Below are 19841 nucleotides of genomic sequence, written 5' to 3'. Positions count from 1 at the left end.
TATCCCCTCCCCCTTCCTCTCCCTTCTCTGACCTTCCTCTGTGTGGGTTAAGTACCACCCCCACTCCCACTCAAGAACCCCTGTAGTACCCGGTGCTTAATCACCCACTATTGTAATTGTTTATTTGTTTGCCTCTTGCAAGGAGTTCCGTTTCACATGCTGGTGTTCCCCGGGGCATAGCGCAGGCCTGGCACACGGAGGTGCTTGCTTCGTGCTTGTTGAATGGATAAACCTCCATTGTGAACATACATTCCTTACACTTCAAAAGACTGCGTCAGAGGGGGCCAACGCAGGTTCCCTTGAAAGACAGGAACTAATAGAAGCCACCCCGCAGCCCTGAGGTCAGCCTCGTCCTCAGCCTCAATTTAGGCACAGATGGCTCCTCTCTATAAATATGGTTACCTGTTTTCACTTCCTCATGTGACGTTAACCGGCAGGAAGGGAGTGAAATCATATCCTTCTGAGCCCTCTTACATCAATTCTTGCTTGTTTTCTGGGACGAGTTCTCTGGGGCTGGAATAAGGGCATTCCTGAGTTGTTTTAGTCAGTATAACAAGCACTTACTGGGTGCACATCTCCTGTGCCAGACAGCCCACAGGTGGGGCTGTGGAGCCAAAGATCAAGGATCCAACCCTTCTCTGGAAGTCTCTCGGGGAGACAGACTCAAAGTGGACACAATATGATCAGTACAGCAGTTCCTCAAAAAAATGAAACACACCATTGCCATAGGATGCAGCAATTCCACTTCTGGGTATGTACCCCAAAGAACTAAAAGCAGGGACTCGAACTGATAGTTGCACACCCATGTTCATAGCAGCTTTGTTCACAACAGCTCCAAGGAGGAAGCAACCCAAGGGTCTGCGGGTGAACGGATACAGGAAACGTGGAGAATACATACAATGGAATATTCAGCCTTAAAAAGTTAGGAAATTCTGGGGCACCTGGGTGGCTCAGTCAGTTAAGTATCCGACTCTTGATTTTGGCTCAGGTCATGATCTCAAAGTTCGTGAGTTTGAGTCCTGTGTCACTCTCTGTGCTAACAGTGCAGAGCCTGCTTGAGATTCTCTCTCCTCTCTCTGCCCCTCTCTTGCACTCTCTATCTTTCTCTCTAGATAAATAAATAAATAAAAAAATAAATAAATAAATAAATAAATAAACAAACTTTTTATTTTTTTTTTATTATTTTTTTTTAATGTTTATTTATTTTTGAGACAGAGAGAGACAGAGCATGAACAGGGGAGGGGCAGAGAGAGAGGGAGACACAGAATCCAAAACAGGCTCCAGGCTCTGAGCAGTCAGCACAGAGCCCGACGCGGGGCTCGAACTCACGGACCGCGAGATCCATGACCTGAGCCAAAGTCGGACGCCTAACCGACCGAGCCACCCAGGCGCCCCTAAACAAACTTTTTAAAAGGTTAGGAAATTCTGACACATGCGCCATGGATGAACCTTGAGGACATTATGTTAAGTGAAATAAGCCAGCCACAAAAGGACAAATACTGTACGATGGAACTTTACGAGGTATCTGGAGTAATCAAATTCATAGAGACAGAAGTAGAACGGTGGTTGGCAGGGGAGAAGGGAGAAAATGGGGAGTTAGTGTTCAATGGGCGTTTCAGTTGGAGAAGATGAAGTTCTGGACGCAGAGGGTGCTGACGGATGAACAAAAGCATGAGTGTCCTCAATGCCACTGAACTGTGCGTTTAGAAACAGTTAGAATGGTAGATTTGTGTTATGAATATTTTACTGCAGTTAAAAACCCCCACACTCACTATATACGTATGTCAAGCCATTATGCTGCTCCCCTTAAGCTTACACAGTGCTGTACAGCAATGGGATCTCAATAAAATGGAAAGGAACCACCCCAGTGTGATGTGTACTGTCAGAGAGGTAAGCCCAGCACGCGCAGGGAGAGCAGAGAAGAGGTCATGCGGTGACCATGCCAAAGTTAGTCTTGTGGGACAAGTAGAGTCGGCCACGTGGAGAAGAGGGAGTGAGGAGGGTGCAGGAAAGACCGGTCCCAAGGATTTGTTCCATCTTGATGGCAATCAGGAAAGCCTTGGGACCTAGAGGACCTGGGCTCGGAGAGGGAGGGGACAAGGATGAGGGCAAGGAATGGTCTGGGCTTTTCTAGGGAAGAGGGAGACAGCAGTGCCCAAGCTCCTGGAAGATCCACCCGGAATCCAGCCGGCTGGGCATGTGCCTACCCCACCTCTGAGAACACACTTGCCACTTGAATCCGGCACAGAACTTTGGTACCATGATTAACCCCTTCAGGGTCAGCGAGGCCCCCGAAATTGCTGCCGGAATTAGAAGATAACTTGGAACCAAAGGTCTATCTCTCCGGCAGGCATGTGAGAGCGTGTGCACGCACCGAGGCAAGATCGAAAGAAGGGGCTCTCCATGAACGAATCCTGAACAGTGGCCTCACGTCAGACGAGAGGAAACAAGGCAGGACAAGACAGGGGACACAGGGCTCTAAGCAGCAGCCAAGCTGACCTGTTTCAAAGTTGCTGAAGTGCCATTTGCCTCCCAGGACCTGCAGAGGGGTCTGTGGGAGACACGGACATCTGACTCAAGCCATGTCCTTCACTGTGCTCGGGAGAAAAGTGGGCCACGGGGGTGCCGACAAAGAGCAAAGGGAAAAGACAAAGATGCTGTAACTTTTAGAATTCAGGTCTGGGTTTCTCGTCTGTGTCCAAGAGTCAAATTTCCCTGAGTTCAGCAGCGCGAGCCATGTTTCTGCACCCTTCCCACCTCCTCTGCCCTTTTCTAAAATGTCACACCAGTAAGAACGAGGGAAAACCAAGAGCCACTGTCCCCTCATTTGGGCTGGCCCAGACGCCAGTCACAGGTGTATCCCTCACAGTACCTAAAGATTTAAGTAATCCCAGTAAGCCAAAATTGTGTTTGGGTTTATACAATTTGCGCAGGGACACGGCTACTGTGTAAAGCAAGGTGACCTCTGTCCAGGTACACCCGGACATCCATCAGCAGAGTCTGAGGGTAGCTGGGCCACCTAGGGAAGGGCCCGTGCTTGTGCTCTCCCTCAGTGATCCCTCCGGCAAATCCCCAACAACTGTTCACCCCCATTAAACTTGCAGGGGGCTGTGCCCAACAGCTGTGGCTGACTCCTGCCACAAAAGGGCCCCGGGCCATCTGCTGTCCCCACCCCGTTCTGCCCTCCTGCTGGGCTCCCCAGCACACGTTTCATCTCCTTTGTGAGGAGCAGGATGGAGGTATGACAAGAGAGTGGGGCAGGGCCTCAATACGGCTCAAGTTTCCATTTTTCAAATGTCAGCCTGGGCACCTGTGGACAATCGTACTTCAGACGAGGCCTGGCCAGTGTTCTGCAGGCTGCAGACGGCCAGAAACTGCCCTTCCCGTGAAAACGTCCAGCAGACCGGGGCGCCTGGGTGGCTCAGTCGCTTAAGCGTCTGACTTCGGCTCAAGTCATGATTTCACAGTACATGGGTTCAAGCCCCGTACCGGGTTCTCTGCTCTCAGCACAGAACCTGCTTCAGATCCTCTGTCTCCCTCTCTCTCTTTGGCCTTCTCCAGCTTGCGCTCCCCCTTTTTCTCTCTCAAAATTAAATAAACATTAAAAAATATTTTAGAAAACGTCCAGGAGACCAAACCAACAGACTGCACCTGTCCTGTTGTCCCCAGTCCGATTTGGGAGTCACCTGTCCTTCTGCTGACTTTGGAATCTTCTTCTCTCCTGGTTTTCCTTCTACCTCTCTAACTTTTCTATCACAGGCTCACCGTGTCCAACCAAAGCAAAAAATAGTGAGAATCCATCGTTGATCCTTTTCTCTTCTTACTCCTTGAACAGCAGCTACCACCCCCTAAATACTCACAGCTCCCAAATTTCTATTTCCGGCACAGACCCCGGTCCTGAGCGCCACACTCTAAACACCCCCTCCCTCAACAACCTACAGGTGTCTCAGATGGGACATGTTCAAATCCGAGCTCATCTCCCCCTGAATCCACCTCTCCCCATTACATCCTTCCCTCGGGCTGCAGCACACTTATCCCATCACCCAATTTTCCAAGCCCGCAATGTGGGCTCATTGCCTCTGTCTCCTCTGACTCTTACAGCTACTCAGCCCACAAGTGGTGCCAATGACTCCCCAACTCCTTCCTCCACCTTTATGGCTCCTGGGCAGAAGTATCTCACCTCTCTGTATCCCTCATCCATCCAGCCCATCCTCCACAGACTGTCACCCAATCTGGAATCCAGAAAGCTGTATTGGTTGATTCCTTCCTCGTCAACTCCTGCCCTCATTTGACCTCTAAATCCTGTACATCCTGTCTCCTTGATGTCCCCTCACACCTGCTCCCATGGCCAGGACCATGGTTCAAGCACCACCGTTTCTCTCAAGGAACAGCTCAGTCCGCCTTTCAATCTGCCCTTAGAACCACCTCTCTAAAGAACATGCCTGAGCGTGTCATGCCTCTGCTCCAGATCTTTCCCGTGGGCTTCCCATTGCCTTCTGGAGAAAGTTCCCACTTCTCAGCACAGCCCTCAAGGACCTAACCAGTCTTACCTGGGACCATCTACCAAGTTCACGTCTTTTTGCATTTCCTTGGTTAGTGCCCCCTTCCAGCTGTCCAACCCAAAGGACCACAAGTTTCTTTGCTCTTGTACCAGATCATGTTTTATTGCCATCATCACTAACTAAGTCAGTGCTGTCACAACTTTTCTGGACCATATTCCCCTTAGGTCGGGCCAGGAGTCTGGGGAAAATGGAACAGAACGTATGGGAGAGACCAGACCCTTGTTTCAGCTCTATGTTCTGCGGAGTCAGGACTCTACGCCATTGCTTGGTCTCCTCCACAGTCTACTCTTAGAATCTTCCCCAGAGATGCATTTGGATAATCCCATTTCTCCTGAGTGTCTATCCTGTTGTAAGCCAGATGAATGCAAAAGATAATGATACACACTCTCTCTCTAGTCCCTCTAAGTTGGAATTCTCCTTGTGCCCAGCGGATGTGGCCTGAGCTAGCGGTACTGGCTTCAGCTAACAGGTTACATAGACAATGGTCCCATGAAGCTCTGATTTGGTTCAACTCCAGAAGGTGAAAGTTAAAGAGAGGCACCAGGGGAGCTTGCCAATTTCCCCCAAGGAGACAATGGGCATCATGTCTGCGAATCTAGGACAATGAAGGCACAATCGGCCTCACTCTGAGGCCGCAATCTATGGAGTAAACTTAAGCAAACATAACTCAAAGGATACATGCCCAGGATGACAGCTTCAAGGCATTTGATAGGCAAGGACTCCCGAGTCATTTCTTTTGCTGTTTCCATTAACCTGTAGGATAGAGCACAACAAAGCATCTCAGGACTTGTTTCATCATGCAGTCAGTCTGTCTGTCGATCCGTCAGCGTGCCTGTCTCCACATTAGGTGCCATGCAGGATTGCAGAGAAAAGGGGAGAGCTCGGCGTGGAGGATGGAACCAAAGCACATCTGCACTGGCAGAACCAAATTCTTAAATTCTCCACTGCTCTCTCCAAGAGTTAGTTCCTGGAGGTTAGTGCCTATATTCCCCAGCATCCTCCCAAGGGGAGGGCAAGGGGCATTACACAGGACAAGGGGCTTGACAAAGAGAAAGTAAAGGAGACCACATAAAACTAATTTCACACGCCTCCCCCACCCCTGGAAGAGTTAGTCTCCACCATGGAGCTTAGCTGTCAGAGTGGCCCAAGCCCTAGCCCCACCTCCAACCTGGCCCCAGGGCACCCCCCCAATCCCAGTCCCTTACAGACTGGATATTTGAGCACTGGGATACAGGGATAAAGAGTGAGAGAGGGAGTGGGCAGCTTTCAAGTAGGAGAGACGTCACCTGGCCCACAGATCATGCACCACTTACCCACTCAGCGGTCTCATTTTCCTAATTTCAAAGAACTGGGTCCCTGTATGATTGTATCTGTGTGAAGTATGTAAAGGGAAAGTGACAGAAAACTCCAAAGGCCCCAGTAATCCAGCAGAGGAAGCTGTACATTGATTTCTCAAAGGGATAAAGAAGTAAGGGGCTTTCCAGAAAGTGTTCAGTAGCCAGAAGGTAGCCAAGAGCCTCTTACTCCTCAATGTCCTGCTCTGAAAATCCAGTTTCTAACTCAAGCCCCCAAACAGCTTGGGTCTTTATAATAGCTATTTCAATCCGCTCTGTATTCTGTTTAGGGGAATACATGTCTTAGTTCACCTACTAGACTACAAACTCTGAGAGTTGGGATCATTTATTTATTATCTTTATATTACCCGTAATGCCTGGCACAAGCCCAACATATTCCAGTTAGCAAATATGATTAAATGCATGAGGAATAAATGAATACATGGGTAGACAGAGAGATAGAAAAATGGGTGGATTGGTGGAAGGGTGGATGGATGAATGGAAGGAAGGAAGGGTCGAATTGATGAAATGGAAAGGTGGGTGGGTGGAAGGATGGATGGATGGATGGAAAGAATGAATAGAATGGAAGGGTGACTGATTGGAAGGGTGGATGGATGGACAGATAATAGAGATGGATGGATGGATAGAAGGAGTGGATGGATGGATGGATGGATGGATGGACGGATAGGTAGGTGGGTGGCTGGATGGACAGATGGATGGATGGAATGGAAGGATGATGGATAGAAGGGTGGGTGGGTGGTAGGGTTTCTCAATAGTGCACTGTCTCTGCAGCAAAGCTTACTGTGGAGACCTCACTTTAATTTCACTGGACTGATACTAGACAATGATTATGAAGTCTGAGAAGATGACACCATTACCCACAACTTGGGATTTAGCTGCTTGCCCAGAAAGTGTCAGGGACTGGCAAGCCTGCACCAGGTCATTCTGAAGGAGACCAAAGATTCCTTGATGTCATGCTCTCTGACACTGGATCTTGATTTTCTTCAGAGCCTGAAGAAAAGTTGCTTTACACATTTCTCTTTCCTGTCTCAAACAAAGTCCTATAGAAAAAGTGCATGTTGGGAAGATGCTAACGAACCATGAACTTGTAACCCTGGCAGCGTGCATGAGATTAGATGTGTGACCCTACAGTGGTACAGGCAGTGGCAGAAGGTGGAACCAAGCACCTAAATGCCCTGCACACCCTCTCTGAGGAGGGTGAGGATTCCCCTCCCAGCAGAGGCATGCCTGACCACTCAGACACAAGCATACGTAAGAACTACCAGGCAGGGGGAAGGGGGAGGAGGAGCTCATTATAGGCAGATTCTGGGATCCACCTCTGGAGATTCCAATTTCAGGCTAATGGTTTTATTTATTTATTTTTTTTAATGTTTACTTTTGAGACAGAGAGAGACAGAGTGAGAGCAGGGGAGGGGCAGAGAGAGAGAGGGAGACACAGAATCTGAAGCAGGCTCCAGGCTCTGAGCTGTCAGTTAAGAGCCTGATGTGGGGCTTGAACTCATGAACTCCGAGATCATGACCTGATTAACCTGACTGAGCCACCCAGGCACCCCCAGGCTACGATCTTAACCCTAGATGTCATTTTCAAGTCACCCTGCCTGGGACTGTTCTGTTGGAGGTTCCAGGGTGAGAGCCAGAAAGATGATTTTAACAAGCTCACCAAGCTGGAAATTATCAGCATGAGCCATAAGAACAGCCAATAACAGTACAGGCTTGCCCAGCTATTGAAAACTGCAATATAAAAACCCTTAGAGGTAAAAGAGAAAAACGAGGGGCTAAGCTCCCAACTTCAGCTCAGGTCATGATCTCACGGGTTCGGGAGTTTGAGCCCCCCATCAGGCTCTCTGCCATCAGTGCAGAGCCTGTTTTGGATCCTCTGTCTCCTTCTCTCTCTGCCCCTCCCCCACGTGCATGAGCTTGTGCACTCACTCTCTCTCAAAAATAAACAAACATAAAAAATTTTTTTTAAATAGTGAGATTCCTGGTGTAGTTAAAGTAGAATTCAGTGAGCAAAAAATCTATTTATATGCCTAGCTTTCTTTCTTTTCATAGATCTAATCTATACATCTAGCATGTAAAGTGAGACAAATCCATAATAAAATAATAAAAAATTGCCTGGCCTTCCTTGCTCAGTTCCTTACAGCTATGAGCTCCAGAAAGTGAGCTTGGAGAAGAGAGCCTCTTGTAAACATCACCTTCAGAGGGAGAGACTTACTGAGCCTGAGCTGATCCTCAGAAGGTCTCTCCCCATGCAGAGAGCTTAGGGGGCACCTGTCTTTCCAGAACCCCATGCAAGATCCACTTATGGCTAGCATTCTGAAGCTGTCAGAATCTGTCCTCTCCTATCCCCAGATGAGCCCGTCTATAGTCAGGGCTGGCCTGGTGCCCAATCATGTGTTCCTGTGTCCAGGACAAAGCAGTAAGAAGTCCCAAGGAACTAAATACAAGCATTGTATTGTCCTTTGCTGTACTGCCCTTCATAGAAACGATGGGTTTTTTGTTTTTGTTTTTGTTTTTTTACAGACTGAGAACTTGTGGCAACCCTGCGTCAGGCAAGTCTGTTGGCACCATTTTTCCAACAGCATTTGCTCACTTTGTGTCTTTGTGTTACACCTCGGTAATTTTCACAGCATTTCAAACTTTTTCATTATGATTATATTTTGTTATGGTGACCTGTAATCAATCAGTGATTATGCCTCAACTGAAAGCTCAGATGATGGTCAGTATTTCTTAACAATAAAGGCTTTTTATTTTATTTCTTTAAAGTTTATTTATTCCAAGAGAGAGAGAGAGAGCACAATCGGGGGAGAAACAGAAAGAGAGAGAGAGAGAGAGAGAGAGAGAGAGAGAGAGAGAGAGAATCCCAAGCTGGTTCTGCACTGTCAGCACACAGCACGATGCAGGGCTTGAACTCACGAACCATGAGATCATGGACCTGAGCCGAAATCAAGAGTCAGACACTTAACCGACTGAGCCACCCAGGAGCCCCTAAAACTTTTTAATTAAGGTATGTAGATTGTTATTCTAGACAGGTTACTGCACACGTAATATACTGACTATAGGGTGGTGTAAACATCAGTTTTATATGCACTGGGGAAACAAAAAATTCACTTAATTCGCTTTACTGCCATATTCGCTCTTTTGCAGTGGTCTGGAACCGAAACCGCAAAGGTCTTCGAGATCTGCCTGTGAAAGTGTGGTCAGAAGAGAAACCACAGAGGCCACACTCTGCCTTCTTGGTGTGGTGGCTCCAAGGGCCAGGTGACCTGGAGCGCAGGATCCCGGCAGCTTGTTGGGTGCTCTCCCTCTTCCCGCCCTCTCTGCAGTCAGCGATCAGGTCAGTGACCAGCATCACGGGTCAGAGAAGAGAATGAAAAAGCAGATCCTTCAAGGCAACAGTGAAAACGTGGCTGAGAATGTGCCGCAGGGCTTACGGGGAGACAGAGCCTACGGTATGTAAGGCACATGCAAATTTGCCCCTATCAGGGCATTCCCAGCCAGGATCATTCTCTTTCATCTCTGGCTGGATGATCCTTGTGAAGACGGCTTCCTAGATAGAAGTGGGGAGCCAGGGGCCCCTGCATGGCTGACTGGGTTAAGCGTCTGACTTCGGCTCAGGTCAGGGTCTCACGGTTCATGAGTCTGAGCCCTGTATCGGGCTCTCTGCTGTCAGCACAGAGATCCTCTGTGCTTTGGATCCCCAACCCCCACCTCAAAAATAAACTTAAAAAAAAAAAAAAAAAAAAGAAATGGGAACGGTTCTAATTTCTGTCACCTTCTGAAATGTTCTGTGAAGAGCCGGTCACCTCCAGGAAGGCTTAGCTCTTTGGGTCCAGGTCTACTCTGGTAGGGGTTTATGCTCTGGACCACATGGAGCTCCCCAGGGGCCCCAGTTTGGGGATCAGCACCAATACCAGATAGCCTGCTCAGGGGTGTCCACCTCCCCTTCTCCTATTGCTTCAGGATTCCACCGGGAAGATGTCATGCAGGGGAGTTCCTCATCTGTGACACAGGACCCGAGAAGCTAATGAAGTAATCTGCCTGCCCAAACGAGCAGCAATCGGTGTTACTCCCCTCTGGTATGTTCTTCCCTTCAGAGAAGACACAAAAACCCACAGCCCCAATTCTTGCCGATAGCCCAGAGAGGAAGGGCCTCTTCCGAGGCACGTGGAACACGTGTGCAGTGTCCCAGTGAAATCTTTTCTGCTGAATTCTGTCTTTAGGGAGGAAGGACAGAGGTCATCAAAGAATTGACCTCCTGGACAATGTGCTAGGGGCTAAGGGGTCTGAGGCCGGCTTAGCTCTGAGATGCTCACTGACTCGAGCAAACGGTGTGTCCCTCCCACAGACAACTCTGTCAGCCAGCTCCCATCTGATTCCTGTCCCTGAAAAAACATCAGCAGGAGCCAGTGGACCACCCACCTCTGCCCCCTCGTTCTTACGATGCTGCTGGTACGGCGCACAGGACGGATCTAATCTTGGTTACGAACAACCCGAGCACACTGGCGGAGAGAAGGACGCAAGTCCGGCTGGTCTGAATCCAGCCTGGACCCGCTGGGCTCCTCTGCACCTTTTCAAACTCACCCTCATCCCAGAGCCCCACGTATTCCTGTAGGAGGAGGCAAGGCCACCAGTCTGCCAAAGGCAGTGCCAAGTGGGCCTCTTCCAGATTATGAGTGGTCAAGATGAAGACAAAAAAGTGAAAAGGAAAGCAAAACAGCAGAAAGAAGCCCAGGAGGGAAGAGGGAGGAAGACAGACAGTAGAGGAAGACAGAAGGAAGGAAACAAAGATGACCGGGGAGGGGAGGTGGTGAGACAGGAGGGGAAGGAAAGAAGAGGGGATCCAGGGGGCCACCGCTGCCTCACTGCACCTTGCTGTCCTGGCCCGCACCTGCCTAAAGGGGGAAGGGTCTGACCACTGCAATTACACCCTCTATTACGGTGCTTTCTAGACACTCACGCTGGGACATCCCTTCATGCCCGGCCTCACCAATCTTAGAGAGCATGTGCTGACCGACTGGGGACAGACCCGCCACCAGACTGGAGCTCACCATGCCCGTTCCCTGGCCGGGTCTGCCCAGTCCCTGGTTGGAAGGATACTGTAGTGTCTTCATGTAGTTCTGGATTGCCTGGAGCCAGTCTGGGATGGTCATCGACAGCCTGTAGTTTGGAACCTGGGGCACTGAAGGCTGCAAAGAAGTACAGAGAGAACTTTTTATCAAGGAGATGCTCTGGGGCCCAATTTCTGAGGGCAGGCACAGGACTGAAGGCACCAGGGAGCTGCTCCTGACAGCAGATGGCCACCTGCACAGGGCCCCCAGACCAGCCGGTCCTTTGGCGAAGTTTTCCTTGTATGTTCCCTCCATACACACCTGCCCTGGGTCACTGTGGCTCTCTAGGGCCCTCTGTGTGTTGTGAATGTGAACACAGCCTGCTTTCCCACAGGAGCCTCAGTGTCTCCTTGAAGCCAAGGACTATGTCCTATAGTGTCCCCCACTGAACCTGGCCCAGGATGTTCACAGAAGTGCTCCGTTAACCCTCAGAGTTTTACTGCAGGGACTGCATGTTTTCCTGCATGGCTGGTATGACCCATTATGCTTAAGGGGACCACTGAACACAAGATGAATGGTACCCTGAAAAAATGCAACATGGCGCTCCGACGTGCCATTTCTCCTCAACACCACGCCCATCGCGGCCCTTCTCTGAGTCTGGCCCACGTGGATTAGTAAAGATTCCCCTCATGCCCTGACTCTTCCCAGTTCAGTGCAGCCCCTGTGACCTGTAAGCCACCTTACCCTTTCACCCCTGACAGCTGCCAGTCTCCCTTTCCTAGTCTTGGTCAACACTCACCAGTGTCTACAACCGAGGGCACACAGTTCTAAGCTCTGTTGGGAGGAGAAAGGAGCAACAGCAAGCAAGGACAGGAAAGGGAGAGGTAAGTGACTCTTTACAGGAATTTAGAGCTAAGACACCAGCTCTGAGACACCAGGCGGTTCTGAGCAACCCTGCCAACGAGGCCCAGAGCAAGAAAGGGCAGGGGCTTCCAATCCAGCCACTCCTGGGAGGCAAGGGATGATGCAGTGCGTGCTTTATTCTCCATTTCTTAGGCTCTTAAGCTTGGCCTCAGGCTCCGGTGAGCAGTGCCACCGCCAGGAGGGAAAGAGGAGACTCCTCCAGGCGTAAGCCACTTAGGGAGGAGCAGAAGGGGCCCCAGGGCGGATTAGTTCATCCTCGAGAAAACAGGGAAAGGGAGGCCCTGGGGATTTAGTGCTTAGCTGATGGAAGGTGGAGCCGCCGGTGGAGAAACTTCTTGGGGACAGCGCCGGGCAGCCTGGCCGGGCACCAGAGACAGACGCCGCTGAAGGATGTTCCCCCGCTCTCCCCAGCACGGTGCTCCAGGCTCAGACCCCACAGGGATGCTGCCCCTGGGCCTGCCGCGAGTGGGAGTTGGGGGGGGGGGGCGGGATCTGCCATACTTCTCCACGGTCCACACCTTTGGCTGCATTGACTTAAAACGCTACTTGACATTCTTTTCCTCTCAGTGCCTCTCTTCTCTCTTGGCTTTGCAACTGACTTCCTACTCACAGCAACTGCCCCTTCAGCAAAAAGGAAACTAGTCCCACGCCCTACTTCACAGCCAAGGTGCTGAGTGTGTGTGCGCCCCTGGGAGGGAATGTAGGAGGTGCGGGCGCATGCTTGCACAGCTGTTCTGCAAACTGCATTTTGTTTACAAGGTATCAACTCAAGCCACATTCCTGTCTCGGAGAGTAATTTTTCCAAGCAAAGTGCTCCAATTTGACCATTTGCTTACGTGACCCTCCCACATGCACACACACGCGCGCGCACGCACGCACGCACACACACACACGGAGTCAAAATATGGAATGTATCCTTGTATTTCTGCCCTTACAAACGCTAGAGTCAAGCTTGTCGTTTTTTGCAGTGACACCTATGGATCGACCCATACCTGGAATTCTGTGTAAAACTGTGCCAGAGATTTCACAGGGAAGTGAGGAGAGAAGGGGAGATGTGAACATTTCTTTAGCACCTGCTACGTTCCAAGCTCTAGGCCAAGTACAAGGTGGTGGCAGGGGAGCACAGAGACAGAGGAAGGAGGGAAGTTATCCAGCATGAAGGCACAAGCATGTTTCTATACAGAAAAGTGCTATTTGTACCTACTTAATAGAAAAGATGGTAAGTGTGGGGAAATGTCCCAAAGAATCACCAGCCACCTAAGGGATCCCTGAAGGGGTGTCTGTTGGCCGGACCCCCGCCATAGCCAGAGGGACTTGGTTCAGAGGTAGCCAGAGGGGCCAACCACCAAATTATTTCAACTCCCCCAAGCCCAGCAGAACCCACGAGAGCCAGATGGTGGGGTGGGACCAGGTGACAGCTGGTCCTCAGAATAGCAGCCCGGTGGCGCCCAAGGGCTTTCAAAAACAGCTGCCTGGTTACCTCAGCCCTGGCCGAAAGAGTGCAGGAGTGGCGGCCACATTCCCAAAGTCCCAGCTGGGGATCAGAGCTGTGGTGGGGAGAGAAGCCGAGACAGCTGAGGGGATGATGTCATCAGGCTACAACTCACCCTGCTGTCTGGGACGGCTGGCTGGGGCTCGGGCTGGGGGGCCAGCTCCCAGCCAGCATCTCAGGCCACCGATGCCCCCACAGGATGAGGAGTATAAGCCAGGTGGGCTCCTTGGTGGGTAATTAGGAGACAGACACAAGGCCCCAGTCCCTGCTCTGCCACCTAACTGTGGACCCTGGTCAAGCTGCATGACCTCTCTAAGCCTGTTTCTTTCCTGATAAAATTGGAGAGTGTCACCTACTTCAAACCTTCTGGGCTGACTGTGAGGATTATATGCCCCAATGTATAAAGCAGGCAACTTCGGGCTGGAGCCTGGATGGCTGAGTCAGTGAAGTATCCGACTTCAGCTCAGGTCATGGGCTCATGGTTCCTGAGTTCCAGCCCTCCATCAGGCTCTGTGCTGACAGTGTGGAGCCTGCTTGGGATTCTCTCTCTCTGCCTTTCCCCACTTGCGTTCTCTCTCTCTCTCTCTCTCTCAAAATAAATAAATAAATTTCAACTAAAAAGCAGGCAACTTGGAGATTGGCATTTGGTGCTCTTGAAGGCTAGGTGATTATTATTTTTTTATTATAGATTTTTAAAATGTTAATGTTTTATTTTTGAGAGAAAGAGAGAGAGTGCAAGCAGGGAAAGGGCAGAGAGAGAAAGAGAGAGAAAGATACAGAGTCCAAAGCAGGCTCCAGCCTCCAAGCTGTCCGCACAGAGCCCCGCGCGGGGCTTGAACCCACAAACCGTGAGATCATGACCTGAGCCAAAGTCGGACGCTTACCTGACCAAACTACCCAGGCACCCCAGAAGGCTATGTGATTGTTCATCAACAATGTGTTTTCAGGATCTAGACTGGGGAAGCCTGGAAAGTCCTCAACTTCTGAAACTGGAAAACAGAATCAGCAGGGCCTGGGTCTCTGCACACTCAGAACATCGTGAAGATGCCTTCTCACCCTGATGAAAGAGGAGAAAACATCCACTTCCCCCGGGACATGTCCTGACCATAAGTTATCATCCTTAATTCATGAACAGTTCATACAAAGTGATAAGAAAACTCTTCAGGGGCTCCTGGCTGGCTTAGTCAGTAGAGCATGGGACTCTTGATTCTGGGGTTGTGAGTTCGAACCCCATGCTGGGCGTAGAGACTACTTAAATTATAAAAAATAAAAAATAAAAAATAAAACTGTTCAGGCCTTCGTGGAAAAAAAATGGCCCCAAAGGTAGAAGTAGCCCAGATGTCCACTAACAGGTGAATGGACAAAAAGTGGTATAGGAGCACCTGCTGGCCGGGTCAGTAGAATGTACAACACTTGATCTTGGGGGTCATGAGCTTGAGCCCCACATTGGGTGTGGAGTTTACTTTTTAAAATGTAGTATAGGGGCGCCTGGGTGGTTTAGTCGGTTACACATCCGACTCTTGATTTCAGCTCAGGTCATGATCTCACAGTTTGTGAGTTCAAGCCCCAAGTCGGACTCTGTGCTGATGGCACCCAGTTTGCTTAAGATTCTCTCTCTCCCTGGGGCGCCTGGGTGGCGCAGTCGGTTAAGCATCCGACTTCAGCCAGGTCACGATCTCGCGGTCCGTGAGTTCAAGCCCCGCATCAGGCTCTGGGCTGATGGCTCGGAGCCTGGAGCCTGTTTCCGATTCTGTGTCTCCCTCTCTCTCTGCCCCTCCCCCGTTCATGCTCTGTCTCTCTCTGTCCCAAAAATAAATAAAAAACGTTGGAAAAAAAAAATTAAAAAAAAAAAAAAAGATTCTCTCTCTCCCTTTCTCTCTGCTCCTCCCCCACTCATGCAGACACACACTCTCTCTCTTTCTGTTTCTCTCAAAAAAAAAACAAAACATGTAAAATGTAGTATATACATAAAATGGAGTATTATTTGGCCTTAAAAAATGACATTTTGACACAAGCTGTAACATGGATGAACCTTGAAGACATTATGCTAAGTGAAATAAGTCAGGCACAAAAGAAGAAAGACTGTATGATATACCTCTTCTACAGTTGTCCCCCTTTATCCACAGGGCATACGTTCTGAGAACCCCAAGAGATGCTTAAAACTGCAGACAGTACCAAACCCTATATATATTCCATGTTTTTTCCTACGCATACGTACCGATGATAAAGTTTAATTTATAAGTTGGGCACAGTAAGGAGATTAACAACACCAATCAACAATAAAATAGAACAAGTATAACAATATACTGCAATAAAAATTATGTGAATATCATCTCTCTCCAACTCTCTGTGTACTCACCCTTCTCGAGATATGAGATGATACAGTGCCTACATAATGAAATGAAATGGGGTGAATGACGTAGGCATTGCCATGTAGCATTAGGCTACTATTGACCTTATGACCGTAGGTCAGAAAGAGGATCATCTGCTTGCAGATCTCGGGTAACCATGGGCAACTGAAACCATAGAAAGGGAAACAGTGGATGGGGGGGGGGGGAACAACTGTATGAGGTTCTTACAGTAATCAAATTCATACACAGAGAAAGGAACAGGGTGATTGCCTGGGACTGACGGGAGGAAGGAACAGGGAGTTAGCGTTTAATGGGTACAAAGTTTCAGCTGGGAGGAAGTAGTTCCCGAGGGGGAACGTGGTATTGTTGCACAACTGTGTGAAGGTACTTAATGCATAGAACTGTACACTCAAAAATGGTTAAAATGGTAAATTATACGTTATGTATATTTACCACAATTTCTTTAACAGCCATGAAAAGACAGTGCACAAAAGAAATGCAAATAGTGAATCAATTTTTGGAAAAAATTTCCAAGCTCACTAATAATTCGAGGAATGCAAAGCCAAGCCACTGCTAAATGTCACTTTTCACCTCCAGTTAGCAGAGATCTTCTGAAATGCGGACACTCAATGCTGATGGGATGCTCTTATAAAGCGCGTTGGGAACATACATTTGTACAACCTTTTCATAAAATGTCCATGGCATGCTCCCTTTTCTTCCCCCCTCCTTGACGGATCCTGAGAGTCCCTCCTCACGGTATTTTCCAGCCCTATTTCACCTGACACCCTGGCCTAGATTTTCCATGGCCCTTCCCCTCAAGGTTCCTGTCTCCTGCCTCCTGCAACCGGCCCTTCAAGCCGCTGCCCAGCTGATGAAGGTGGAATCCAGAGGGAAGAGAGCAAAACCAGCCTCTCCACACAGGTGCTGTGCCTGTGGTCTGGGGTTGGGGGTCCTGGGAGGTGGGGGACAGGGTAGTAGTGGCATAGATGGGAAGACAGGTGTTCTAGAATAATGAAACAAACCACAGGCAAGGCTTCTGTGGTCAGGCTCTCTCTCATCCCATTCTTGGCAAACATAATTACCTGTCCAAAGAATGCAAGGAGAAGTGATGTGAAGGGACACAGGTGTGTAACTGGCATCCCCACACACGCGCGAAGGGGGAAAAGGAGCCAAGGAGGCCGCCAGAACGCTTAGCATCAGTAATCTTTAACAAGAAAGAACAAGAAGAAAGCAAAGCCTTTTGCTGCTCCTGTTCTGGAAAATATAAGTGCCTGTGCAGGTACCAGGCAGAAGAATCTTCTCTGGCAACTTGGAGAAGCATAGAACATCACTCATGAGCCCCGGATGGACCCCAGGCCCCTGCATCCGGGGCAGCCAGGAACCTGTTGATGGTGGCCTGGTATGGAAGTCCAAGGGTCTCAACCTTGGGCCAAGAAGGAAAGACAGACCACGGTTCTGAATCCAGGACAGAGGAGGAAGTGAGCTGCCCGAGCGAGCTAGCAGGGGGGCAGGCGGGGGGGCCCTGACTGCATGCTCTCACCTCATAGTCTCACACTTCTTCACTCAGGCAAAGCGGAGTCCTATAAAAGTGAATTATTTCCCAATTTAGAAACAACATGAGAACGAGGCACAAAACCCTGGGGTCTATAAGAAACCATTGTTGTTTCCTGTCGAATCCATCCTGGTTGCCCCTTGGAGAGTCCAGCTCCAGCCAGTCAAGAAAGGAGGAGCTGTTTCCTAGCACACGGTGCTATTTTTTCCAGGCCAGCCACTCTCTCCACCTCTCCCTTCCCTTCCTCTATCATCCTCCAAGTGACCCTGCTACTTTCTCGTACCTTCCCTGAAAACCCTGGCCGTCACCTAGTCAGCTGCTGACTTGGACCCAGCAACCACCAGAGGAGAGGCCTGCAGTCACATATTGAAAAGGAGGATTGCAGGGGAGGTGAGCCCCCCAGGTGGGGGTACCTGGACCTGTGAGCAGAACTTCCCACGGCTGCTAACAAAATGTCTTGCAAAGAAGGGTCATTCAGTCCTCCTCTTAAGCCTTTGGCACCTTCCCCTGTCCTTTTCTTTTGCTTCTTGGTCCATATTCTTTTTTTTTTTTTAATTTTAAAAATGTTTTGATTTATTTTTGAGAGAGAGAGAGAGAGCACAAGCAGGGGAAGGGCAGAGAGAGAGACAGACAGACAGAATCTGAAGCAGGCTCCAGGCTCTGAGCTGTCAGCACAGAGCCTGATGCGGGGCTTGAACTCATGAACCACGAGATCATGACATGAGCCAAAGTTGGCTGCTTAACCGACTGAGCCACCCAGGCACTCCTTCTTAGTCCATATTCAATTGCCAAAAAAGGTTAGTCTCTCTGAAACTTTCCAACCCTTCTACCAGCCCCTGGACAGCCCTCCTCTTCTGTCCAAAGTCCTCGGTAAGACACTGGTTAAAGGAGAAAAGGGCCCAAAGGACCCAAAGGAAAAAGTCTGCCAAGCTGAGTGCAAGAACAACCTTGTACCAGACAGGAGTGGCCCCCCGGAAACAGATGTTTGGAAGCCAGCCGTTCCCATCTGAGGACCTAGATAGGGGTAAGGGTTTGGGAAACGTCAGGACCTGGGAGAGGAGGCATGTCACGATGGAGTTCGGGTGGAGAACCAGCTGTTACGATGCAACGTAAGAGAGAGAAATGTTAGGTTCTTAATTTAGGTTCAAAACGCCAAGGCCGATCCATGTTTGGCCCCAGGTTTTCCTGGCTTGGAAGGAGTTCTCCTGCGACTTTGGGTTACTGTGAAAGTACAATATGGTGTGGCTGTTATGTAAAAACAGGGTCTTCTTTTCTTTTGCTCTTTTTAAGAATACAACATTTAGCCACAGGTATAGGTCTCAGGGACTAGTAATCTGTGCTCTAAACTGCTCAGACAACATTTAGAATACTGTATTTCAGGGATCCTGGGCAGCTCAGTCGGTTAAGCGTCCAACTCTTGATTTCAGTTCAGGTCATGATCTCACGGTTCCTGAGATCAAGCCCCACCTTGGGCTCTGTGCTGACAGCGTGGAGCTTGCTTGGGATTCTCTCTTGCTCTCTCTCTCTCTCTCTCTCTGCTCTTCCCCTGTCTCTCTCAAAAATAAATAAACATTAAAAAAAAAAGAATATTGTGTTTCATATGTATTTATTTTAGAGGACTGTCTGGTGACAAACTAGCAAGTGTCCTGGAAAGAGGATGAGGAAAGTGTTTTGAACTGCAACTGTGACACCTAAGAAACAATGAAAGGAGCTACCTGTGGACAAAGAACTAAAGGAAGATGCCGAATGACCAAATGTCACAGTTCTGAGGACCTGTTCCAGGGCACCTCTGTTGTCACACAGATCATTGGAGACCTGGAGATACCTGGGTCACATCAGCAGGGATTAAAGAGTTGGAAAGAAGTTCACATGAAATCTGGTCTACTCCCATTTCATAGATGAGAAAACTAAGGCCAGAGATTCTCAACGAGTGACCGAGGCCAAAAACCAGAGGTAACACAACCAGGGCTAGAATTCAGTGCCGTCATTTTTACTCCAAGTCCCTTCCTTACTCCAGGAACGCCATGTCGTAGCATCATCGCAAAGGAAGTCGACGTGGGTTACCCTGACTCAAAGGGCAGAACAAGAATCAATGGTGATGAGGTGTGAGGGTGAAGAAGGCGAATTTCTGTTCCACCTAAGAGTTTCCCAGCCACCAAAACCCAAATCTGGCCAGGCTGGGACAGCTCTGCAAGGTGATGAGTCCCCCCCAGCCCCAGGACATCTTGCAAAAGAAGAAGGAGGGGAGCCTGGTCTCCACCAAAACAAACGTTCCTGATTCCCATAGAGAAAAGGGGTCGCCACACACAAGACCAGGAGGGACGATGAAGTCACAGTTAGAAGCAGGGCTGGTGATAAGGAGGCCGAATTAGAACGGCAGCATGGGACAGCAGGAACAGGCCTCTGTCCCCTGTGGCCACCTCTCTTCCAGGTTTAAAGGGCTCCCAGCTCCTCCATAAGTAAAGCAAGGCTCGCTCAAGTGAGGGCAAAATCTGAAGTCAGAACTGCCAGCCAAGACCAATCTTGTTCTTGTGCTCAAGGAGAGCTCAGCAAG

General features: G+C 49.5%; 1 protein-coding gene and 1 long non-coding RNA gene across 5 annotated transcripts in view; both read right to left on the bottom strand.

Moving 5' to 3' along the window:
- The window catches only part of VASH2 (vasohibin 2), a 42880-nt gene that overhangs the window by 20622 nt on the left and 2417 nt on the right, over positions 1-19841 (bottom strand). For 3 of the 4 annotated variants that reach the window (XR_015246000.1, XM_086693767.1, XM_025921144.2), the window contains exons 3-5: positions 11018-11106; positions 5876-5932; positions 5241-5315 (exon numbers count right to left, since the gene is read on the bottom strand). Coding sequence is in view for 3 of the 4 variants with exons in the window: in XM_086693767.1 (XP_086549893.1) it covers positions 5241-5315; positions 5876-5932; positions 11018-11106 (221 nt within the window). In the remaining variant the exon portion in view is untranslated. The remainder of the gene's footprint in view (positions 1-5240; positions 5316-5875; positions 5933-11017; positions 11107-19841) is intronic. The other variant, XM_086693768.1, reaches the window with a different exon arrangement.
- Positions 1498-5228, bottom strand: LOC147572609 (uncharacterized). The gene is made up of 2 exons (XR_015246001.1): positions 4030-5228; positions 1498-3420 (listed from the first exon to the last, which is right to left on the bottom strand). It is a non-coding gene; the product is annotated as an uncharacterized LOC147572609 (long non-coding RNA).

Source organism: Puma concolor, chromosome E4, assembly GCF_028749965.1.
Source record: "Puma concolor isolate L17-30 chromosome E4, mPumCon1.1.hap2, whole genome shotgun sequence".
NCBI classification, from domain to species: Eukaryota; Metazoa; Chordata; class Mammalia; order Carnivora; family Felidae; genus Puma; species Puma concolor.
This window is presented reverse-complemented; position numbering and strand designations above follow the sequence as displayed.